General features: G+C 34.2%; 1 protein-coding gene across 4 annotated transcripts in view; it reads right to left on the bottom strand.

Annotated features, from left to right (window-relative positions):
• The window catches only part of GALNTL6 (polypeptide N-acetylgalactosaminyltransferase like 6), a 1,233,774-nt gene that overhangs the window by 807,076 nt on the left and 399,548 nt on the right, over positions 1–27,150 (bottom strand). For all 4 annotated transcript variants that reach the window (XM_001155128.8, XM_009448577.5, XM_016952513.4 and 1 more), the window contains one exon: positions 16,920–17,028. In XM_001155128.8, the coding sequence (XP_001155128.1) occupies positions 16,920–17,028 (109 nt within the window). The remainder of the gene's footprint in view (positions 1–16,919; positions 17,029–27,150) is intronic.

Here is a 27,150-nt window from a genome sequence, read left to right as displayed (position 1 = left end):
GTAAAAGATTTGCGGTAATCCATACTAAATTTTTGTTGTAAGTGTGACACTGATATCCCAAGTTTGGATAATGCATTTAATGCCTCTGTTTAGATTATAAAAATATTTGTGATGTATTTGTCAGAAGGTTTATGAAGTATTTTATTAAGCTGCATACATTTATTTCTATTATAAAACAATCACTAAAATTAAATATCAATCCAATAATGTCTTTGTTTGTAAACTTTTGCCACAATTTCAAAAGTTATTCTTTAATGATTACTATTTCTTTAAACAAAAAAATTCTATGCATAAATGGATCCTACTCATAATATTGGTATCCCAATGATTATCTATGACCAAATACTATTAGATTGCTATCTAGGTAAATGTCTATTAAATTAATCTAGTCATTCTAGTCCAATAATAAAATTGGATCCCTAAGGCTCAGTTGGTCACCCTGGAAGTGTAAATCATTATCGAACGAAACGCCTAGTAACGCTAATTCTATTGTGCTCTCCTGGTCATTTCACATCAGTACACCATTGTATTAAATTCTTTATCCATTAAATCTTATTTTCTCATCTTATTATAGTATCTATGTTTCATAAACAATGCAAGTCTATTATTCATACTTTTTGGCAGATAAATTTTCCTTTAAATTAGTATGATCTCAGTTCTGAGTTTCTAGCTTTCCAGAGGATGCTCTATGTTATATTTTTGTGATTGCAGAGTCTCAGAAGGAACAGTTGTTTTTTGTCTGGCATGAAAGCTGCTCAAAACTCACTGCTACTCAGGCAAAGAGCATCAAGTCAAACTGGCATTGTGGTTCTGAAGTCAGTCTCTGGAAAGTGTTGCCATCAGGCTCCAGAGCTGGCACTTTTCCTTCTCTAGTGGGTAAACACACACATTTCCTCTACAGCACTCATTAGGTAATGGAGCCAAGAAGGCCCATAACTCATCACTGACAAATTTGTGCCAGATCTTGGATATGAATTTTGGAGGATGTTCAAGTACTCACTTGGATCTCTATAAAGTTATGTCTAAAATGCAATGCTTTGCTTTAATGATAATCTGGGCTCGAATGAATCACAGTCCCTCAAATCATGGGAGACTCTCTGTAAATACAGCATTAACATGTTGCAAAACTTTGTTAATGTCATAATGGTGACATCATAGTCCCTGTCATCAAAAATTTGTTCTCTAATTTTAGTTCTTACTCTTCTTCTGAGAACGTGTTGATATACATGCTACATTAGTATGTAAACTGTAACTCTAAATGTAAGGATGACTTTAACTCCTCCCATCAAGTCCATGGCAACAGTGGCAAATCTAACTTCATGGAATTTCAAGAGCAGAGCTACTATTAGCAGAAAGATTAGCATTTGAGCTGAGGTAAAAACATTAGGTACAGTGGGTATTAGAGTTTTCTGTGTGGCAAATTGGTAGAAAATACAAATTTACATTTTGGCCTCATTTAGCAGCTATGCAGGAACAAGTTAAACTAGGAAAAATAAAATTGGGCAAAAGACCTGAGGAAAATGAATGGTAGACATAAAATCAATTTAATCTTAGTGTACTCAATAATTTGTATTCCAATCCTTTGCTTTACTAGATGCTTCTGATCTTTTTCGTCTTGATTCTTGCCAGATACCGTGTTCCTTCAGCAGAAAATTTTCTTGTTTCTTCATGATCAAGGGTTATAATCTACTCATATGACTCCTCACAAATGTGGGGCATTTACAGCTAGAAACAATTTGATAGTAATCACAACTACTAACACATGAAAGGCATTTTTGCAAAAGCATAAATAGAATACTAAGAGGAAAAAAGATTTGGGGGAGAAGCTCCCAAAATGTTTCTCTTGTAATATAAATCCAGAAGCAAAGCGAAATAGCTCTACTTGAAATATGTTTATATAGACCCCCTTGTGAAAAATTTTTGAGATTGTGTATCCATTGAATAGATTTGATGGCATGAGAAAACATATGCTAGTTGCTTCAAGTTATAGTCATATAGGCACAGCAATCAGGGTTATGTGACGATATAAATATCCTTCATATTCTATATGCAAGGCAAACACTAAAGCCCAGGAAGTTTAATTAACAAATAAATCTGTGATAGTTGCTATTATTCAACCACATTTTAACTACTGGGAAAAATAATCTTATGCATACTTGCCCATAGGAAGTTGATATTTCTAAAGAGAGATATTATGAGTTTTGCAACAAATAGTTAAATTGAATTCTGTTTCAAAGCTGGCATTATTTATATCTTTTAATATAAACTGATTGCAGTTTAATAAATCTCCTGAGATATTTCTACACTGCTGCTTTTATTGTAAGATTGAAGGGATTTTTCCTCTAGATAATTGTCATTCAATTTAGTTTCAGCTAAGTTGTGTTCTAATTTTAGACAGCTAAATGATACATCTCAACAGAATGCTCACAATCTCTTTTCATTTCCATTTTACATTTTCATTATTATGCAATGACTGACAAAGGAAATATTTCATTAAAAGTTAATTTTAACCTTATGAATAAGAATGAATATTGTTTTGGTAATACCTCCCAAAGCTGACCACTTCCCAACAAATCTCATTATGATATCTATTGAGAGCACATGCTAGATGTTTAAATTATAGTGAACTATTAACAATAAATGATGTGACATTGTGGATAGTAATAAAAAGGGTGCCAGATAATATTTTTAAGAGACATGAGGGTTCAATAAAAGATGACCAGAAACCCATTGTAGCCATAGCAATGGTTGCTATTTTTACTTTCTGAAAGCAATATAGTCAGTCTCACCCAAATGGTGCACATTTCTGCTTCTCATTCTGTTTAGTTCACAATCTTGTTCAATTATGGAGAATAAAGACATTTAGGAGCAAAACAGGTCCCTGATCAGCACTAAAGTGAGATGTTGTTTAAAGGAACTTAGGAAAGCCTACCGTTAATCATTTAAAGCATGGTAAATTCCCACTTCTCGAATGGGGTTTCAATGCATATCCTTTAAATGTTTATCTACGGCAATTTGCAGCAATTAGTAAAACCCCTTAGTGACTTTAATCATGAGATTAAAGAAGAAATGAGAAGCAATCTCCAAAAGAGGAAACCAGCCACCATGTTGTGGCAGGTTCTCAGGATACTTTCCTAATGTAGGAGTGCCGTTATTCCAAAAGCCCAGTTCAAATGATTCAAGACCATCTTGTGACTTAGAGCCCTTGGACAAGTGGTTATATTTCATGAAATCATATATTTTAACTCATTGAACGTAAATACACGTGTGTAAATATAGATAGGAAGATACTTGCTAGAAAGAAAATGTAAGCAGAGTAAAAGGATAGAGAGTGAATAAAAGTAATTACATCCACATATGATAATATGGTGATTGGCAGGCCTTTCTAAACTGGGGACATATGATCTGGTGACCTTAAGGAAGGGGAGAGTAGGTTTGTGAAGATATGTATGAGAAGTGCTCAAAGTAGCAAGAGCAGCAAGTGAAAAATTGCTGGAACATGTTTAGTATATTTGTGGAAGAACAAGGAGGCTATTGTGGCCAGTGGAGAAACTGAACACCAATCAGTAAGAGTTGAGGTCATAGACATGGGTCAGGTATAGATCATGTTGGGCCTTATGGGTAGTGGAATAAAGTTGGATTTATTTTTGAATATGATTAACAGCCTTTGAAGGCATTTGAGCAGAGGAGTGAAATGATCTGATTATATATGTTCAGATGATCCTTCTGGCTTTTATTTGAAGAGCTCTGGAGCAAGATCAGTTAAGAGACTTATTGAAATAGTTTAGGCAGGAGACGGTGGTGGTTTGCATCAGAATGGCCGCAGTGCCAATAAACAGCGAGGGCACCTCCTACAATGCCTTATGCTTTTCAAGAACCACTATAGTTATTTTTTTTCTAAAATTTCCTTCCAGAGCTGTAGTATTTGGCATTTAAAAGTATTTCTTGAATTAGTAAATGAATAAAATGACAGAAGACTCAATAAAACCTTGGATATTCAAACTTACCGTTATGACTAATTAAGACAAATTGAAGTAGCAAAAAGTTAGACATAATTTCATAGAATTCCTGAGGCTTATAGTGGAATACATACATTGATTAGATGATAGTATAATCTGTTTCAACAAAATAGATCATATAGAACAGTTGAAACCAGCTTTTTAAAAACGTTGAGTTCACTCGTATTTTAATCCAAAAACAAGTGGCAAATGCAGTGACAATATTTTGAGTTAAAATAAAAAGAAAAAATTTTAAAGTTCAAAACTAAAAACAAATGCTTTCTAGAAAACATATCAGTGATATAATGATTTCATAAAACACATAAAACACATACACATCTCACACACACACATACAAACACACACACACATCTCTGAATGGATTATTTAACATGTATGTTTTTACCACTTATAAAAGGAAGTTATGATAAATAGGAAAGATCGTATATTTAGAAAACAGTTATCCAAGCAATTGCATTTTCCCCTTCAACTCCCAGCCCAATTTGTTAGATCTATAGTTCCATAAAATGCCATAGGCAGAGTTTACTTTTATTTCAGAAATGTATTACTTAAAAAAAATTATATGTGGAGAAATGCCGACTAGATAGCTCTTCAGCTACTATAATTATACTCGATGTATACTGAATAATGAATCAATATCGAAATGTACATTCTCTTTTATACTGTATCAAAGGAATTTGTATTGAAATTCTTTTCATTCAACTTTTATTAATAATTTGAATGAAGATTTTAAAAATGCTAATCTATTTTGTGATAATGTACAGCTGAGAGGTGCAGCCAAACTGTTAAAAGATAAAATACAGTGTCAATAAATTCTCACAAAATATAAAACTAGTTAAATGAGCTATAATGGTATTACACATAGAAAATATAAGAAAAACAATAATGTTTAAATATGACTACGTTAGTGGCTACTCATAAGAATGAGAAATCAGAGTTAATTGGATAAAAGCATAACTCTTAACTGATGTTAGCATATGCCTTAATGCCTTAACATTTGGTTTACCTCTCTTTGGAAGCCTTCCTGGTCCTGCAATGTTGGGTTTCATACCCTTCTTCTACCAATACATTGGTTTGGCCAATGCTAACACCAAAATAATGAGGTGTAAGATTATGAAATAATAAAAACTCTGGATTTCTTTGAACATTAACAAATGTGAATAATCTTTACAGTTAGGTTTAACTCTAAGGGCACAGATGTGCCAGAAGAGAATCCTGATGCTATTCATAAGGTCCTAAGGTCTTTCAATTGCTCCTTTTACATTTTTTTTCTTAATTCAAGAAATCTCCATTTCCTCAAAGGTGGAAATAATATATTTTTCTTATTACTCACCTCTAGTGTTTAACAACATGCCTTCCACTGCGTATACCACCTATTTATTAAAAACAATTATTTAAAGTAAATGGCTACAAATGTGAGAAATCATAGAAGAGCCTCAGGGCTGAGCAAGAGCCTACCTACCAGCCTACTGGCCATTACACTTAAGCACCATCTACTGGATCACAGACCAAACTTCAATAGCAAAAATATTTTGCTAACTTACACCCTGTAAAAGCAAGGACAAGAATTCAGCTACGAATAAAGACCCAGAACAAAACCTTGACCCTCTGAAAACGTTCAGAAATAAAGTAAACTGATTATAATCAAATTACACCACAGTTAAAGGAACATCAGCCCACACAGATGAAAAAGAACCAGCACAAGAACTCTGGCAACTCAAAAAGCCAGTGTGTCTTTTTCTTTTTTCCTCCAAATGACCACAGTAAGTTTCCCAGCAAGGATTCTTAACCAGCTGAAATGACAGACATAGAATTCAGAATATGGATAGGAATGAAGGTTATGGAAATTAAGGAGGAACTCAAAACTCAATCCAAGGACTCTAAGGATGACAATAAAATGGATCAAGAACTGAAAGACAAAACTGCCATTTAAGGAAAGAATCAAACTGATCTGATAGAGCTGAAAGACACACTACAAGAATTTTATAGTACAATTGAAAATAGCAGAATAGACCAAACTGTGGAAAGACTCTCAGAGCTGTAAGACTGGTCCTCTGAACTAATTTAGTCAGACAAAAATAAATTTAAAAATGAATAAAAAATAACAAACAAAGGCTGGGCGCAGTGGCTCACGCCTGTAATCCCAGCACTTTGGGATGTTGAGGTGGGTGGATCACGAGGTCAGGAGATGGAGACCACCCTGGCTAACATGGTGAAATCCCGTCTCTACTAAAAAAAAAAAAAAAAAAAAAAAATTAGCCGGGCATGGTGGTGAGTGCCTGTAGTCCCTGCTACTTAGGAGGCTGAGGCAGGAGAATGGCGTGAACCCAGGAGGCGGAGCTTGCAGTGAGCCGAGATCGTGCCACTGCACTCCAGCTTGGGCGACAGAGTGAGATCCCATCTCAAAAACAAACAAACAAACAAACAAAAACTTCAAAAAACATGGAATTATGTCAAGAGATGAAATCTGTAACTCACTGGTGTCCCAGAAAAAAAGGGAGAGAAAGCATGCAACTTGAAAAACATATTTGAGGATGTCATCCAGGAAAATTTCCCCAACCTCACACAAGAGGCCAACATTCAAATTCAGGAAATGCAGAGAACCCCAAGACACATACTCATTAGATTCTCCAAGGTCAACATGAAAGCAAAAATATGAAATGCAGCTAAAGAGAAGGAGCAGGTCACCTACAAGTGGAGCTCTAGCAGGCTAAAAGCAGACCTTTCAGCAGAAACCTTATAAGACAGAAGAGATTGGTTGCCTATTTTCAGCATTCTGAACTCAACACTTGATAAAATGGACTTAACAGATATTTATAGAACTCACCTCTCAAAATCAGAAAAATACACATTCTTATCAGCACATGGCACGTATCCTAAAATTAACCACACAACGCAGCATTAAGAGGAAAGTTTATAACACTAAACACCCACATAAAAAAGTTAGAAAGATCTCAAATTAACAATCTAACATCACACCTTGAGGAAATAGAAAAACAAAAGCAAACCAACCCCAAAGCTAGCAAAAGAAAAGAAATAACCAAAATCGGAGCAGAACCGATTGAAATTGAGACATAAAAAAACATACAAAACATCAATGAAAGCAGAAGCTGGTTATTTGAAAGAATAAATAAGATAGACCACTAGCAAGATCAATAAAGAAAAAAAGAGAATATCCAAATAAACATTCAGAAATGACAAGGCTGACATTACAAACAATCTCACAGAAATACAAAAAATCTTCAGAGACTACTACAAAGACCTCTATGCACACAAGTTAGAAAACCTAGAAGAAACGGATAAATTTCTGGGAAACATACAACCTATTAAAACTGAACCAGGAATAAATTCAAATCATGAATAGACCAATAATTGATTCTGAAATGGAATAAGAAAAAAGGCTACCAACCAGGAAAAGTCCATGTCCAGATGGATTCACAGCCAAATTCGACCAGACATACAAAGAATTGGTACCATTCTTACTAAAACTATTCCAAAAAGTTGAGTAGGAGAGATTCCTCCCTAACTCATTCTATAAGACCAGCATCATCCTGATACCAAACCGACAGAGAGACACAACAAAAAAGAAAATTATAGGCTAATATCTTTGATGAACATAGATGCAAAAATCCTTAATAAAATACTAGCAACCTGAACCCAGCAGCACATCAAAATGCTAATCCATCATGATCAAGTAAGCTTTATCCTTGGGCTACAAGGTTGGTTCAACATATGCAAATCAATAAATGTGATTCATCACATAAAGAGAACTATAAACAAAAACTATATAACCATATCAATAGATTCAGAAAATGCTTCCAATAAAATTCAGCATTCCTTTATATTAAAAACCCTCAACAAACTAGGCATCTAAAGGACATACCTCAAAATAATAAGAGCCATCTGTGACAAGCCCATAACCAATATCATACAGAACAGACAAAAGCTGGAAGCATCACCCTTGAAAACCGGCACAAGATAAGTATACCCTCTCTCATCACTCCCTATTCAATATAGTACTGAAAGTCCTAGTCAGAGCAACTGGGCAAGAGAAAGAAATAAAAAGCATCTAAATAGAAAGAGAGGAAGTCAAACTATTCCTCTTTGCAGTCAATATAATTTCATAACTAGAAAACCCCATATACTCTGCCAATGGCTCCTAGATTGTATAAACAACTTCAGCAATGTTTCCGGATACAAAATCAATGTAGAAACATTAGTAGCATTTCTATACACCAGCAACATCCAAGCTGAGAGGCAAATTAAGAATGCAGTCCTATCCACAATAGCCACAGAAAAGATAAAATACCTAGGAATAAAGCTAACCAGGGAGGTGAAAGATCTCTAAAATGAGGATTACAAAACATTGCTCAAAGAAATCAGAGATGAAATAAACAAATGGGAAAACACTCCATGCTCATGAATAGGCAGAAAGAATATTGTTAAAATGCCATACTGCCCAAAGCAGTTTACAGATTCAATGCTATTTCTATTGAACTACCAATGACGTTCTTCACTAACTAAACACACAACTAAAAAAAGCTATTTTAAAATTCACGTGAAACCAAAAAAGAGCCTGAATAGCCAAAGCAATCTAAGCAAAAAAAACAAAGCTGGAGGCATCACAGTATCTGACTTCAAACAATGTTACAAGGCTACAGTAATAAAAACAGCATGGTAGTAGTACAAAATAGACACATAGACCAATGGAACAGACTAGAGACCCCAGATATAAAGCCATACACCTGAAACCACCTGATCTTTGACAAAGCTGACAACAAGCATGGGGAAAGGACTCCCTATTTAATAAATGGTGCTATGGTAACTGGCTAGTCATATACAGAAGATTGAAACTACACCACTTCCTTACATAATATAAAAAAATCAGCTCAAGATGGATTAAAGACTCAAATGTAAAACCTAAAATTATAAAATCCTTGAAGAAAACCTAGGAAATACCATTTTAGACTTAAGCTCTGGCAAATATTTCATGATGAAGACATCAAAAAAAACTGCAACAAAACCAAAAATTGACAAATGCGACTGAATCAAGCAAAAGAGCTTCTGCACAGCAAAGAAAACTATTAACACAGTAAATGGACAACACATGCGATGGGAGAAAATATTTGTAAACTATGCATCTGACAAAGGTCTAGTATCCAGAATCTACAAGGAACTTACACAATTTAACAAGCAAAAAGTAAACAAACCCATTAAAAAGTGGGCAAAGGATATGAACACTTTTCAAATAGGCAACAAGCAAATGAAAAAAATGTTCAACATCACTCATCATTAGTGATCACTAATCACTGCTAATGGGGATGGAAATTAGTTCAGCCATTGTGGAATTTTGGAGATTACCCAAAGAACCTAAAACTGAACTGCCATTCAACCCAGTAATCCCATTATTGGGTATACACCCAAAGGAATATAAGTCATTCTACCATAAAGACACATGAATGTGTATGTTCATTGCAGCACTATTCACCATAACAAAGACATGGAATCAACTTACGTGCCAATCAATGGTAGACTGGATAAGTAAAATGTGGTAAATATACACCATGGAATACTATGTAGCCATAAAAAAGAATGAAATCATGTTTTTTGCAGCAACATGGATGGAGCTGGAGAACATTATCCCAAGTAAACTAAAGCAGGAACAGGAAACTAAACATCACATGTTCTTATTATAAGTGAGAACTAAACATTGAGTACACATAGACAAAGAAGGGAACAACAGACACTAAGACCTACGTGAGGATGAAGGGTAGGAGGAGGTTGAGGATCAAAAAAATACCTATTGAATACTATGCTTATTATCTAGGTGATGAAACAACACGTACACCAAACCCCCACAACTTGCAATTTATCTATAGAATCAACCTGCAAATGTATACCTAAAATTAAAAGTAAAACAAAATAAAATAAAATAACTGATATCTAAAAAATCACCAAATATTCCACAGAGGTGTAATTACCAGAACAAAACTGAAATGTAATGTAACAACATTAATGAAAACACTAACAAAGTATGTAATGAAATGCATGCTGCCTATCATGCTAATATACTTTTTTTTTTTTTTTTGAGACGGAGTCTTACTCTGTCGCCCGGGCTGGAGTGCAGTGGCGCATCTTGGCTCACTGCAAGCCCTGCCTCCCGGGTTCATGCCATTCTCCTGCCTCAGCCTCCCAAGTAGCTGGGACTACAGGTGCCTGCCACCACGCCTGGCTAATTTTTTTATATTTTTAGTAGAGACGGGGTTTCACCATGTTAGCCAGGATGGTCTCGATCTGACCTCGTGATCCGCCCGCCTCGGCATTCCAAAGTGCTGGGATGAGCCACCGCGCCTGGCAGCTAATATACTTTTATAAAGATTAGTGAGATTTCACTGGGAAGGAGTTTCTGAATTTTCTTATTTTAAAATAATTTCAGTGCTTTTTAAGTGGGCTAGACATTTCAAAACATATTGAAAGAAAAGCAAATACAATGTGAAACACTGGATCACAGAGCAGTGCAATGTAGTTAAAGTAATATTCAGACGGGAATTTAGTTTCCAAAATGCTTATTCTACAATAGAAAAATGACTGAAATTAGGAGGTATAAATTTATTTTTAAGTATACCATGGAATACTATGCGGCCATAAAAATGAATGAAATAATGTCCTTTGCTGCAACATGGATGCACTTAGATGTCATTATCCTAAGCAAATTAACCCAGAAACGGAAAATGAAATATTACATATTCTTACTTATAAGTGGGAGTTAACCCATTTGTGGGTTAACCCATATGAGTTAACCCATTTATGGGTTAACACTGGGCATACCTGGACAAAAAGATGGGAATAGTAGACACTGGGGACTACAGGGCAGGGGGAGTGAAGTGGGCAAGTGTTGAAAAACTACCTACTGGGCACTATGCTCAGAACTGGAGTAACAGGTTCAATCACACCCCAGGCCTCAGCATCATGCAATATACCCTCATAACAAACCTGCACACATATCCCCTGAAACAAAAATAAATGTTGAAATTTTAAAAGTAAAAAATAAAAAAGTTACTGCAAACAAAATTTTTAAAAAGTTAGAAAAAAATTAGAGAAAAATAAAATAGATGAACAGAGTCAAAAACTGGCTTTTGAAATAACTCATAAAAGTGACAAATTTTTGTCCTGGCGCAATGGCTCATGCCTGTAATTCCAGCACTTTGGGAGGCCAAGGTGGGCGGATCACCAGAGGTCAGAAGGTCTAGACCATTCTGGCCAACATAGTGAAACCCTGTTCCACTAAAAATACAAAAATTAGCCGGGCATGGTGGTGCACGTCTGTAGTCCAAGCTCCTCGGGAGGCTGAGGCAGGAGAATCGCCTGAACCCGGCAGGTGAAGGTTGCAGTGAGCCGAGATCACACCACTGCACTCCAGCCTGGGCAACAGAGTGAAACTCTATCTCAAACAAACAAAAAAGTGACAAATTTTTGTAGAAATAGATTAAGAAAGCAAAAAGAAAAAAAACCTAACAATATCTGAAAAAAGTAATATAAATTTAAGCATTGCAGGCATTACAAAAATCTTATGAGGACATAAGAATATGTGAATAAATTTGTATTAATAAATATAAACATTTAGATATAATGGACAAATTACTAGAAGAATACCATTAATTCCAGAAGAAATAGATAATCAACTACTACTGTAACTACATAAAACGTTAGCCAAGCGCTTAAAAATCTATGCTCCAAGAAAAGTTCAGGTCAACAGAGCTTCATCCACAAAAAAATCCATAATGATCACTAAAGAAATAATTTTAGTTTACAACAAACAATTATGAAGTATAAAAAACAGCAAGTATTAAACAGTCATTTTATGAGCTCATTATACTGTTACCAAAACTTGACAAAGACTTGATAAGAATAGAAAATTTGGGGCCAATATTAATTCATAGATAAAGATTTGAAAATGCCAAACAAAATATTAACAAATCAAATATAGCTATTAAAAAAAGGAAGATTTAGTCTAGAATAACAAATTTGGTTTCCATTAGAAAAGCAATAGATATAATTTACCCAAATAACAGATTAAAGGAGAACATTTATCTTATCTATGTTAATAAATGCAAATGAACAAAAAACTTTTAATAAAATCAGCACTCCTTCAGGTTAAAAGAAAGTCACAAACTCTCAGCAAAACAGATTCAGAAGTAACATAAGTGTATTTGTTAAAGTGCATAGTGTATTGGTATTGTGTTAATAAACATGATAAAATGTATTTACATTAGATAAATTGATCTAACAATAGACAGGCAGATAAAATCTCAAAATGAGCATTTAAATTGCTTTTGTGAGAATCATAAAATGCCAAAAGTAGCCATTATTACCAACTATTCAATGTTACACTGCAGTTCTTAGCAATTATAATAATAGGAGAAAACTAAAACTAAAATTATAGGGTCTAGAATAGAAAAAAAAATTTTAAAATCACTGTCATTACTAGCAAATATGAGTGTCTACATTTTTAAAATCCAAAATAAACTACTGGTAAATGTTTTGAATTAATGGAAAACCTTAGAACATTTTCGAAATTCATATCAGTGTTAAGAGTTGTTAACATTTCTATATTACAACTACAAACAATGAGGAATTTCAGTATAATCATTATGTGAACAAAATCAATATAATATTAGTTTACTAAGATTAATACTAAACATAATCTGAGAACAAAATTACAAAGCCATCCTTAAATATAATAAATAAGTAGCAAAGAAATATAATAATGTACCATAGAATACATTATTCTATATTGGAAAATATCAGTTATCTCCTAATTTATCCATAGGCTAAATACAATTTAAAAATTCCCATTTGTTTGTGCATATCTGTGTATGTTAATGTGAAATTTAAAACTGAATACAAAATTTTAAGGAAGAGTACAATGTAAGAATGACAACAAAAAGAAGAGCAAGAATGTAGCTCTTTTTTGGTGAGCTATACCAGATATTAATAGTTGTAATAAAGATATAGTAAATTAGCTATTATGGTATTAGCACAGGGATTTTTACTCACAGAACAGGATTGAGAACCCAGAAAAAGAACACACAAATATGGAAACTTAATTTATAATAGAGTCAATAGTTCAGAGCAATGGAGGGAAAGACAAATTTCTTAATAAATGTTAATAATAATTGGTTAAGTGAATAAAAACTAAATAAATATTGGATCCCTACCTCACATTATATAAAAATGAAGACTAGGTAGATCTAAGACCCAAATGTAAAATGTAAAATTATCAAGCTTATTTATTTATTTATTTATTTATTTATTTAGAGACAGAGTCTCCAGCCCAGGCTGGATAGCTCACTGCAGCCTCGAATTCCAGGCTCAAGTGATCTTCCTGCCTCAGCCTTCCATGTAGTTGAGACCACAGGCACATGTCACCACGCCTGGATGAATTTTTTTTTTTTTTTTTTTGGAGAGATGAGGTCTCGCTATGTTTCCCAGGCTGCTCTCAAATTCCTGGGCTCAAGCGATCCTCCCTCTGCTGCCCCCCGGTGTGCTGGGATTACAGATGTGAGCCACTGTGCCCAGCCAAAATTATCAAGTTTTTAAAAGACAATGTAGAACATCAGTATGACCTATCTTTTAAAAATGATTGCTGGATTTGGCTACCTCAAAATTGAAAACTATTCATTAAACCATACATAAAGAGGTGTTTTAAAATAATCTATGTAGGATACGTTTTTGTCACTAAATAAAACCACCAAAGGATATCATTTAAAATAAATTAAGAACACTGTGTGGAGCAAATAATTCAAAAGATGGAAACAGAAATGAATAGGACTTTTACCAAAAAGGAAGAACAAATGGCCCCAAAGCATAAAAAAGATATCAACTACATTTTAATGTGTTTGCATTAATAAAATGCAAATCTAAGTGACAGTGAGAGACTATTTCATATCACCAAATTGGGGGAAATGTCAATTTCAAATATTCACAAGGATGTACAGCAGTGAGAATTCTATCCATTATTGATTGAAATGAAATTGGTGTATCAATTTTGGCAGCTTGTCATGACCTAATAAAGTTCAACTGTGCATTCTCTAGACATACAAATCTACTATTAAATATGTACCTTAATATTGTCCCTACCCCAGAACCATGCACAAGAATACTTATAGCAGCATTATATACAACAACTAAAACTATTCAAAGGCCCACCAAGAGGACAATGTTACAGAAAATTAAAGAATAGTAAAAATGAACCAACTAACATTTCACACATTGACCTAGATAAATCTCAAAAATATTTTTGAGTGAAAGAAGAAAGTCATACAGTAAAATTAAATTTTTAGATAAAGTTCAAACACTGGCAAAACTTACCAGTATTTGATTTAGGATAAATACACTGGCAGTAAAAACTACAGAGAAAAATAAGAGAGTAAACACAAAATTAAAGTCGTGGAGGGGACACAATGGCACAAATGATCCTTTTTCTTGGCCTGTATATGAAGTACAAAGATGTTTATTTGATTTTGACTCTGCACCTCAGTGTGTGTGTACACACAGGTATGTCTTAATACACTTTTATTTATGATATATTTCACTGTATAAAAATAATATTCTAGTATATAAATTTATCATATATCCTCCAGTGAATAAAAAAATTCTACCATGTAAAAGCTTTTTAATTACACAAAGAATTTGTACTTAAAAACTTGTGATATTACCAATTTCTTTTGTAGATCAATTTTCCCTTGGTCAAAGCAAAGATGAAGATAGAAAAGACAAGTTTATTCAGGAGGTAGAAAGGGTGGTATGGAGCAGATATAAATGTGAAGCACTGGATTTTGTATTCAAAACTCATTTGTACAAGCAAAGGATAGGCATACCAATTCATGTAAAAGTAACTTACATGGATTAATAATTACAGTTATCATTAGTTGAGTTTCCAATATGTCCAAATAATTGGACAATTACTGTGGGTATATTTTCTTTAATCCTTAAATAAATTCTACAAAGTAGAATATCAGAAACGGAAATTGATTGGCCACAGTGCATGTATGGAAATGCTAGGATTTGAACCTAGGTGTGTCTTTCCCCTGTTGTGTCCTTGCCATTACTCCATATTGTCCAAATATTATTATTTGACAGTGGAGTATAATGGACCATGATAAGACCTGGTTCTTAATCCAGAGCTGCAAATTATTAGCTGCTTGAACTTGGATAAAATTTAATAAATTCGTAGGAACTCAATTTTACTTAATTTGGGATAATTATACCTATCAGAGTTATTCTGAGGTTTAAATAAAATACATATGCAAAGCACTTAGTATAAAATATCCATTCAGTAAATTTGGGCTATTTTATTATTAACTTGTGGAAGATTCAGTTGGTAAGATTATGAAAACATTTCCAAAAAACTTCAGCATCCTGGGGTCATAAGGAGAAACAAGTGGTTGGATTAATATAGGGTTGATCAAGCAAATAGAGGAAAAAAATAAAAGTACTAGAAAAGTGAGGATGCTGGTAAGGAACTCATTTTCACGACCATTCATGGGGTCACTGCCAAGGTGGAAAGATGATAAAACCTGGAAGAAGTTGACTCTCTGAAAACAGGGAACATCTTTGGAATAAGCTGCTTTAAAAAGTTGGGGGTGGGGCGTGGGGCAGGCCTTTTTTTGAAGAAAAGGAATGGAAGAAAATAAAAACGACTGTAATTCAGTCAGCCATACCTGATACAGAGCTACGAACATTTCACAGCCCAGAACAATTTTGTTACTAACTCTAGTTGAGCAAGAGGACCTCACACCGTGGCTAGTTATAATTCTGCTGCTGATTTTACCTTGAATGCAGTGTCTCAGGGCTGCTGAGATGTCTTTACCAAACTGTAGCTGCTCTATTTCTGTGACATCCTATTGTGAAAATAACTTATTTGGCTGAATAAGAGAATATGGGCTTCCTATCATGAGTTACTCACTTTCACTGGATTTCTACTTATATACCCTTCTGAATTTCTGTTCACAACAGCCTAACAACCTAATTTTTCAGTCCTTCTAGAAATACTTATTCTTTTTTGTCTTTTTTTTTTTTTTTTGAGATGGAGTCTCACTCTATCGCCTGGCTGGAGTGCAGTGGTGCGATCTCGGCTCACTGCAAGCTCCACCTCCCGGGCCATTCTCCTGCCTCAGCCTCCTGAGTAGCTGGGACTACAGGTGCCCGCCACCACGCCCAGCTAATTTTTTGTATTTTTAGTAGAGATGGGGTTTCAACGTGTTAGCCAGGATGGTCTCGATCTCCTGACCTTGTGATCCGCCTGCCTCGGTCTCTCAAAGTGGAAAGACCTATTCTTTCTTGCTACTTTGTCCTTTAACTCTAGCACCAAGTCTAGAACTCTGCTACACACAGACCTACTTGATTCCATTTAACTGCCTCATTGCTTTTCCAACTATTGCCAACCTTAGAACCCCAGCTGCTTGACCTGCTGGCTTGCTGTACGTCCCGCCAGTGTCTAGAAACATTGGTACAAATTAAATACTTTGCATTGCCAGTTAGATACACTTCAGCTCTAAGGAGTCAATCTTGCTCAAGATACATATCTACCAGGTCAAGTCTCATTGATAAATCCCAGGATACCCCTAGAAATTATGAACAAGCAGTTGGGAATATATAGTACTATATATTTCTTAATTTTTAATGACTTTTACCGCAGCTAATATTAGAAAGACTATTCATTATTTGTTTTCTCTCTGAAATTTGAAGTCATTTAGGTTCTGTCCAGTATCACCTCCAATATCCCCATGAAACATACTTTACAGTGTGCAGAAGAAATGCTAATTAGAGATCCTTTACGTGACAAATGAGACACTGCTGCGAGTGAAGTAGCACTTTGGCGTACACTGAGCTTCATACCTGAGCGCATAGCCTCTTTCTGAATGCTTTCATAGTCATGCCAGTCCTTTCTTCTCAAACCATCTGTCCATGAATAGAATTGCCCATCTCCCAGGCCCAGTGGAAATGTCTGTGGAAAAGGAAAGTATTCAAGCATAAAAAGGAGGTATTTCCTTTTGCATGGTAGGTAAACACAGCCGGGCACATAATAGGCAATCAAAGAATATCTGTTAAATAAGTGAATCCTCTGAGTATAATGAAAAGAAAGCTATCGCTGGTGACCAGATTTATACACATTTTAAATCTGTTTTTAACCTTTAAAATGAGAGCACACCTCTCCTGCAACAACTATCATTCCCTATTTTATTTCATCCAGAGACACTAATATTTAGCGTGTCACCTGTAAGCATAAATACCTAGCTGTTTTTATTTGCCCAAAGTGTAAATATTGGTAATGCTACCAATTTTGGTGTTGCATTGAATTAATTTTGTTTTGATTGGTACAGTTTTATTTATTTTGATCAAACATATCTGAACGGCTTTGTAGTAACATTAGCAACCATTCATTGAATGCTCACTATGTGCCAGGTTCTACATTAAATGCTCTGTGTATAGAAGTTTGTTTAATCTTTATGATAGCCTCGAGTTGTAAATCCCCATTTTTCTGCCGAGTAAACTGAGGATCAAATAACTAAAATAACTTGAGGTAAACCACAGTGGCAGAGCCAGGACTTGGACCAGTTCTGTTAAGACCAAAACTGTGCTCTTAAAAACTATTAAATACTGTCTCTCATCTAGATTTCTGGAAACATAGTGCATGTTTACACTTATAGTTGAAATTATCACCCATTCATCCACTGTAGTCACAAAATATAGTTTATGCTTTTCCAAAGTCCAATATGTTATAATGTCAACTTGAAAATTATTTCTGTGTACATTGCTGAAGCTACTTCTTTTTTATGATGTTTATTTCTGGTAATAAGAAACAATAATCATTTTGAATAAAGCTTATCTTCACAATCTTGTAGTCAAGATAATGTAAAATAAGTGTTTTCAAATTCACATGCTATTTTTTCTTTTGTTCTTTTTCAGAAATAAGTAATACATCCACTGAATGAAGAAAATAAAATTCTAGAAAGCAAAAAAAAGTCAATTTAGCCAAAAGATGAATAATTTCAGTGAGGTAATTTTATTCTAACAGCCTTTTCAAGACATAAAATGTCTTATTTCTTAGTTTTAGATAATACAGCCATTATGCTTTTGAAAAATTATCTACCTTTAGCCCATCTTCATAGCTTATAAAAGATATACTTGTTTTGAAAGGATAAAAATGGGGCATAATATTCTTTTCTTAAAAAAGGTAGTTGAAAATCAGAGAAAAGATTTTCCCAATCAGGTGACTATAATCTACACATTTCAAAGAATTTGTTGCTCATAATATTGGTGAGCTCAGAAAAAAAGAGGGACAAATATACAGATTATGGTGAGTTTATGTAAAATATCAGGAATACTGATAATTTTTAAAAGGAAGATGAAACAAAAGTTATGGAAAAGTAAATAGAAAATGACATGGTAAAAGTAAAAGAAAATGGAAATGTACAGTTTTGGCGATATATAGCAAACATTTAAAAAAATCAAGCATTTTCTTGAATTGATGATCAACTTATAATTAGAAATTTTTGAACTCAGCTATGCAAAGAAAGTATTAAAGAATCAAATGAATATGAAATACGTAACCCATGTTTTGTCTCAGCCATGCACTTACAGTGATAAGTACTGAACACTAATGAAAATCTCCTACACTGATTTAGATAACACTAATTTACAAACATAACTTTCAGATTAAAATAGATAATTTTAAAATAAATTTTGACATGAAACATGGAGGTATTCTTGTGTAAACTCCAGCGTTTAAGCTCTCTCTGAATACCAGGGATACTCTATTTTCCTTATTTTGATATATGTAATATAGCGAATTCTTAATAAGTAGTAATATAATGCAGATTGAACAAAAGTTAATTGAACACAAAAGTTAACATTTACTCTCTCCAGAAGCCAAATGAAAATGACAATAAAGCATCAGATGCATCAGGAAAGAAGATACTAGAACTCACATAAAGTTTTTGTAAATAGCTGGGAACTGCTGGGAAGGAAGTATTTTTTTATGGCACGGAATTTTCAAAATATGTAAAAACTGGGGACACTCTATATATCTGACTGTCAGGTTAAATGTGAAAAGATAAAGATTGACCATTTTTAATAAGGGGCAGTTAGACTCTTCTGGGTTCTCTCTTCGACTCAAACAAGGGAGTGATTTCTGAGGGCCATCCACTGTACTCCCACCCATAGAAGACTGGAGCGTGAATGGTATGTTCTCAGGCCACTAGAAACAGGTAAATATAAGGTTGTCAAACTGCAGTGAAAATCAGGGTTCCATGTTAGCCTATGTTGTTAGCCTATGTATCAAACATTGTTAATGAAGTTATCTTCCCTTACTAGACCTCCAGAAAGCTGCCAGTCCACAGCTTACATCCTTACATAAGAGATGGAGGAATTCCTACCTGGAGAATTGAAATCAACTGGAAAAGATGCAGTTACTGGCTCCTAGGTGCACACCCAGTAACCACGTGGGAAACAGCCTAATTAGCAAGCCCTTCTCTACACAGAGAACTTCATATCACTATTTTCACGACTTCACTCATGAGTATGAATAGGCAGCAAAAGATTTCCAGGGATTTTGGAGAGCTTTTAACGTATAATTAAGAGGCCAAAAAGAAACAAAAAGCATACTAAACTTGAAGAAAACAGAGGCAATGTAAGGTGCAGATAAAAGCTTCAAAAACTCTAAATTTAATTTTCTCAAAGAACTTTAAGAAAAGTTCCTTCAGAGATACAGATTTTTAAAAAGAAGCATTTAGAGAATCAGAGAGAGTTCCTGAAATGTAAAAATGTGATATCAGGGAGAGAAAAATTAAGACACAGTTTGGAAAATGAAGGTCAAAGGAATCCTACTGAGAAACAGAAAAACAAACAAAATTAGAGACAGAAGGAAAAAGATACAACATTGCAGAGAGGTGGCAAAATGCTAGCAAGTCCAGAGATCCTCCAGTCCAACTGTATAAGGGAAAGGAGAGAAGCTCCAGAAAGGATGTCTCTGTGGGAAAACACACACACACACACACACACACACACAGAAACACACACAGACACACACACACACGCAGACACACACACACAGAAACTTCTTTCCTTTAAAAAAAAATATTGAAATGAGAGTTACAGTTCTTCCAAAGAGATTAGAATGAATTAATGATATATATTAAAAACTAAGCAAATGAAAAGTGGGCCAGTTGATAAGGCTATAAGAAACAAAAACAATGTATAAAAAAGAAATCCTAATCATAGCACGTTGTTTGATTCAGATATGAATAATCTAACTGGAATATTGGCTTAACTAACATAAGTATACTGGAGGTTGAGGGAAAGACTGGAATAAGACAGTTAAATAGATATTTTCTATAATGGGAAAGCAGTAGATAAAACCAAAATAGGAAAAAATAGAGAACAGTGATATACACTTTATCTATAAATATGGAGTCATATGACAGAATGAAAATAAAAGACTGACACAGTTGCCCCTTGGTATCAGAAATTGCAAGTAGGGGAGGTGGGTAAGAGGATTGCTGGTTACCACCATAGTCTTCATAGTATGATTGGATTTAAAACATTATTTGCAAGTATTATTTTATGTAAAAAATAAATCTCAAATAAAAATTCTTAGGCATTCTCAGCCACTATTAGTGCTCTAGCAAGGTGTGTTAGCATCAAGAGAACACTTTATAATGGTAGGGGAATCAGGCTAAATCAGACCATCTGAAACTGCTTTAATAAAGGGTATCTGGGGGATTTGCTACACTAATAACTTTTTAATCTGTATCAATGCTACCCATAGACCAGCAGCATCAGCATTACCTGGGAACCAGTTTTTTTTTAATTATTTTTATTTTCATTTATTTATTTATTTATTTATTTATTTTTGAGACTGGGTCTTATCCTGTTGCCCAAGGTGAAGTGCAGTGGGGCAATCTTGGCTCACTGCAACCTCTGCCTCCTGGGCTCAAGCAATTCTCACGCCTCAGCCATCCAAGTAAGCTGGGACTACAGGCGTGAGCCATCGCACCCGGCCATCCTGGGAACTTGTTAGAAATAATTCCTTTTTCCCAGCTCAGGTCTAGTAAATCAGAAACTTAACAGAGAGACAGAAGTCTGTGTATTAACAAATTCACCAGGTGATTATGAGGCTTATTATGGGTTGGGAACCTCTAATCCATATGAATTGGAATGTGACACAATGGTCACCTTAAAAAAAAAAAAGTCAAATTCATTAACATATAATGTACCACAATCTACTGAAGAATCTTTTTCATATTGAGGGCTGATGACCAATATAAAGACTAGGTATGCTTGCATACCTAATCTAAATCAATCTCAGCGCATTTGTATATGATTACATTGCTTTTGAAAGCTTAACCATCCAGTAGATGGTGCATAAGTATTCTGACCTTTCCTTTCACATGAGCAATCTCCAGCGCCCAGACCCATTTGCATCTCTTTTGGATTATATCATGCGTCCTCTGTTTGATTACAATAGTACAGATCCATTATCTATGACCTTGTAAAATTAACATAAACAGTATTGTACCTTCTTGAGGCATATATTTCAGACCCATCATTAGGTTGGCCATTTACTTGTGAGCACTATTCCAGTTTTTCACCTTGAGGACTTTTTATTCACTGTGATATCGCTACAAATAATTAACTTGAAAAAATATCAGGGACAGACGAGACAGAATCCATTAAGTAGAAACCACATGTAGTAGTGAGGGCTGGGATTCCAGAGCCCATTGAAACTAACATCCTTTTAGATGGGTCATAAGAAACTATTTCCAAGGATAAAACATTACTCAAGGGCAATGTATTTACCAGAGGTAACAAATTAAAACACTTCTGGAGTCAGGGATGTGACACAAGCACCTTTTGGGGACAGAAATGTGATACACAGTCTTCACAGGGACATGAAAACCAGAGTGTACTACTCTAAGGAGTGATGGGCTCTGGCGATGCCTGCTACTGTTACAAACTTTTAGCAGTCTTAAAGCACCTCCCAAGGGCTGTTGGTCTGGAAATCCCTGGTGAATCAAAAAACTTTGTTTCTTTATCTCTAAGTTAGAGCAAACTTATTTATCATAACTACAAATGTGGATGACAATAAAAATACACATTTGTGAAACTGTGAAGAAAAGATTATCTGTATTCTAAAACCTATCTTAGTTTTCATAAATCAATCAATGAACTTTTATTGTCACAATCAACCATATACCTATGATTCTATTTGTTCCTTGGAAAACTCTGGATTCAAAGGCAGAAGATATAAATTAGGGTTTCTAACTATAGGCAAAAATCTGCATGTCCTCTAGGTCTTCTAGGTCTCTCAGCTCACATATGAAATTAGGGTAATAAGAACAATACCTACCTTACCCACCTTACAAGGCTTTTTGAGTAGTAAATCTTATATATGATAAAGTATGTGAAAGCCCTTGGTTTATCAAAACTTGATATATAAATGCCAATTGTTTTCATCATCCCTGCTATTTTTATAGATATTTGAGTTATTTCCATTGCCCTTGAAAAATCTTAACATAGTCACTGAGAAAAACCTTAAATCATTAAACAAATAATAAATTATGTGGTTGAAACTCTGTTACAGGAGCTGTTAACAAAATATTGTGATGGGTATGATTCTTGTATTAGGCATGATTAAGTTTTTATATGTTGAAGACACCTAGGAAATGTTTTAAGCAAATGGAACACTATCAAAAAACTAACACAATGGGAAGACTGTATGGGAAAAAGGAGAAAACTTACGTGTATTCTTATGTAATTTTATCCACATGAATACTAAGAACCAGGTGATAAACTAGAGTTTAGAAAGGTTTACGTCATGTCATTAATAAGTTCTTCAAGATCACGTAACTAATTAAGTGGCAAGCTAGAATTTGATCCAAGTATGTCTGTCTTTAAATCTTATGAATTAATAAAACCAAACAAACGTGGAGACTTTTTCTGATTCTCCCATTATTCATTTATTCAAACTTTATTAGATAAATTCCCTTAGAAAAATGTTAAGAAATGAACCAAGAAAGATAAGGTGAAGCCACACACAAAAAAATTAATACACAGGTCTCTGAACTCTATGCACTGAGCAAAAGGAAGTCAAGAAAGACTCTCTAACTGAAGAGTAATAGCATAAAATGTTATGTGGAAGTTAAGGTTTTTCTGTTATTCTTCTAATATCTCTTTCCTTCCTCAGTTTGAACTCAATTACAGAACATGCAATGGGTCTCAAATAATCTACACAGAAGTTTCTGCATTTTCGTATATGTACAAACATTGATAAATTAGTATCAGAACATATTTTTTTTGGTGGAAAGAATTATCTTGTTATTTACATTCTGAATAAATTCTCAAATGTGTCATTGTTAACAATTTTAAGATACTGACAAAATAAAATAGACCTTGAACTGGTATCCGTTGCTAAAACTTCTAGTCAGTCCATACTCTTGACTTCGTAAACATATTATCTGAAACAGGATCAGGATCTCAGATGTGTGAAGCAGGCAGAAAGATGTACTAAGCAGTATAGTTCTTGTATTTAGATCTTAAAATTTTTCAATAGAATCTGGAAATGGGTGTTGTTATGTAAAATCTTGACTTAAAATTTTTAAACTAATTAAAATATTTGCAAAACATATTGTGCTGGTTTATGTCTTTGGGACATATCAAACCTTCAGTTACTAGTCCAAAAACTCGGGCCAAGCTTATGTCAGTCTTAATCATGACTCCCATTCACTCTGCCTCAGAAATTGATGGCATTGTCTCTTATTGGTATAAACTTGATGAAGCTTACCAAGACCTGGAACTTGCAAATTTATCCTTTGTATTTATATCAGTATCTGAATAGCCTGAGAGCACAAAATGATTTTTCATGTACCATTTTAATGATACTTGCATAGTAATTCCCCAAGGTGGGTGTGTAGATCATTATAGCTAAAGACAAACATTGACAACACAGGCTCGTAGAGAGAGTTGCAAAAGTCAAAAAGTCAGAGACAGAGTCAGTTCTGGCAAATGGTAATTGAATAATGCTTCGATTTTATTTTGAGGATAAAAAAAACTGAATGCCTTAATCCTCAGCATCCCAGATGAGATCTTTTATCTTGATGACACATCTTTTAGGCTAACCACACAAATTACAGGGTGAAATTTTATCATATAGTAAAGTTCACTTTTATTATACATATTTCCTTATGGGATTTATTTGCAAGAAAAGGTTGCTTTCACACCCACACTAACACTTGTTATTAAATAACTATATTAATGTGAATAAAGAACACAATTTGAGAGTTCTGACATCTCTTGCTTCCTGCTTCCATCACCCTGAAACTACTTTTTAATGAGATTTTCATTCTTTGGTCAGTGGGAAGATTAAACATCACCTCTTTGCATAGGCAGAGGTCAGATTACCCTCATTTTATGATTTTTTTTGGTGTGCTTCTGAGAAATTTCTGAAGATGCTGCCCTGTTTAGATAGGACTACTGTCTGGGTAGCTGTTAAGGAAAGAAAAAACATTTTGTGTTGATCCCCTTTTCTCCTATATTATTGCTTCTTAAGTTTCAATAACATAGCCAGAATTAATTGTTAGTAAACAGAAGCTTCTGTTAGTAAGAAACCAGAGAGATGAGTAGTAAACTATTCTCATGAGAATAAAGAATAACATTATTAAAAGTAATTTTGTTAAAGGAAATGAACCGAAAGTGCCAGGTAAAATCCTCCCTGATATTAAGTAGGGTTAAGAAATCAGCAGTGGTTATAATCCAGCTGACATACAAAATTTCCATCTAAGCATATGATGTAGGATAGTTGTGCTACTGACCCTCAAAATTACTATAATTTTTACTTGTTTCCATCACAACAGAAACCTGTTATCTCAGCAGGAAAGTCCTCTGTATCCCTGCTTACTATGCAGCTGCATACCTTGTAGAAATAGTGAAAAGATCAGCATCCTACAAAAATGACAAATTTTCTGAGAACTTTTTTTTCTCAAAGTATTCTCTTTGTGATTCCTAAGGATGAAGAAACACACACACACACACACACAAACTCCACAAATTAGTGTGAATGTGGATAGCATTTCTGTAGAAACGTAAAAGCAAATAAAGATTGTTTCAAAAAAGGCACATATTATATTAACCTTCCAGAATCATCCATCCCCCTGTTGATGGTTATTCAAACACTCATGGTTTTCTGGGGTCATTGAGCCTGGGTTTTATAACCTGTTGAATTTTTCTTCAGAAGGATATTCTAGAATTCCATCCTATCAATTCGTCAAGGAAAACACACAGCATTCTCGGTTGTTCTCCAGAATCAATATTATCTTAAACTGTGATGCTATTTTCTTATTAATCTGAGTTCATTGTGTTACAACTAAAGGGAAACAAATAACACAGAAAGATGAAATGGGGATTAGGTAGAAAAAGCTATGATCTTTTTTCACAACAAGGGTGATAGTGACAAAGAAACCAAGAAAGAGTGTTAGTTTTCTCCAACTTGTATGTTACCCAGGTGCTTTCATATATCTACTACCAAAATAGACAGCTTGATAGTACAAGAACCAGAATCACAACTGAGTATATAAAATTAGCATGCAATTAAGAAATGATTGGATAATAGCATGGCTAAGTTATCTGTTTCACATTCCTAAAATATGCCTATATAAATATGTTTAATTTGACCATAGTTATCATCATGTTTACAATAACCAAATCATTATTGCATCAGCCACATGTGCACAAATGTAGATAAGACCTCAACTTTGTCTTCAATTAGGTCTTTACTACTTTTAGTTTTGTTGGAATTTTAAATGGCTTCTGAAGTGATGATTTTAAATTTTTATCTGAAGAAAACTGTCCTAAATGGTGAAGACAATTGAAATATCCAAACTTTGTATTTGAAAGACTCAAAACAAACATGTTTTTTGCCTGTCTGTCCTAATAGCTGAGTTGGTGTTTTAAGCTCATGCAATCTTTGGAAAAATTTAATGAAAATATAAAGCCATTGTAAATCATAAAAAATTGAACAAACTTCTTTTTCTTCAGGAGTATCACAACCTAACATGTAAAATGGATGATTGGTAAGTCAGATATGTTGTCTAGAGATATAGGGAAGGGGATATTTATACCATATTCCCCTTCTAGCACCAGTATTTTAGTGCTGATGTAATTTTATTCAATCCACCATTCGGCTGCCCACTCAACATGTATTTATTGAATGCCTGCTCTTGCACTAGAGATACAGTGGTAAGCCAAAAGAAATAGCAGTTCTGAGGGACATTATATTCAAGTAGAAGGAAGCCCTCATTCATATAACCAATATTAATTGAGTACCTAATATATGTCTGGCACTGTTTAGGTACTTGGGATTTATCAGTGACTAAAGCAGAGTGTCATATCCTTGAAGAGCTTACATTCTACAGGTGTACTATTAAAAAAAAACACAAACAAGGAAACTATACGATGTTACCTTCAGTGAGATCTTCTTATGTTATTTAATCATTGTGAAGGGACAGAGGAGGACAGAGATGTGCTGAGTTTGAGAGACAATAAATTTAAGATTTCTAAGACTTAGAAGGAGAAATTCCTAACAGAGAATTGGATTTACTGGCTGAATGTAAAATATAATATTTTCCACTAGAAAATTTCATTCTAAAAAAGTATTTCACAAGTTATTTTACTTAAATACAGATATTGGTTCTTACGTGGGTAAGCAAGCATCTTTTTAGGCAGAAGTGCCAATACTTTTAAATATCAAAACCAGGTTGCTTTCCATTATATTGGCTATCTAGCATAAATATAATTTGTCTACAGTGTTCGGAGGAAGAAATAGTCTCCATTTCCTTGAATACCAAATGATAAAATGTCAAGACTTGACAACTAGAAGAAAAAGCACTTAAAATCTAAATCTTAAAAGGGTCTTGGACCGTGACTTTCACAGCTAATTATTTCAAATACCAGCAGAGATGTTTTTCAAGCTTTAATTTAAAGTATCTTGTTCAACAAATTGTAGACATGAGAGACAATAGATCATTGTGTTTTCCTGGTATCTACTCTGTACTCTGAAAATAATTTACTTACG

The sequence above is a fragment of the Pan troglodytes genome, chromosome 3 (genome assembly GCF_028858775.2).
Source record: "Pan troglodytes isolate AG18354 chromosome 3, NHGRI_mPanTro3-v2.0_pri, whole genome shotgun sequence".
Classification (NCBI taxonomy): Eukaryota; Metazoa; Chordata; class Mammalia; order Primates; family Hominidae; genus Pan; species Pan troglodytes.
The sequence above is the reverse complement of the archived record's forward strand: the minus strand, read 5'-3'. Positions and strand labels throughout refer to the sequence as shown.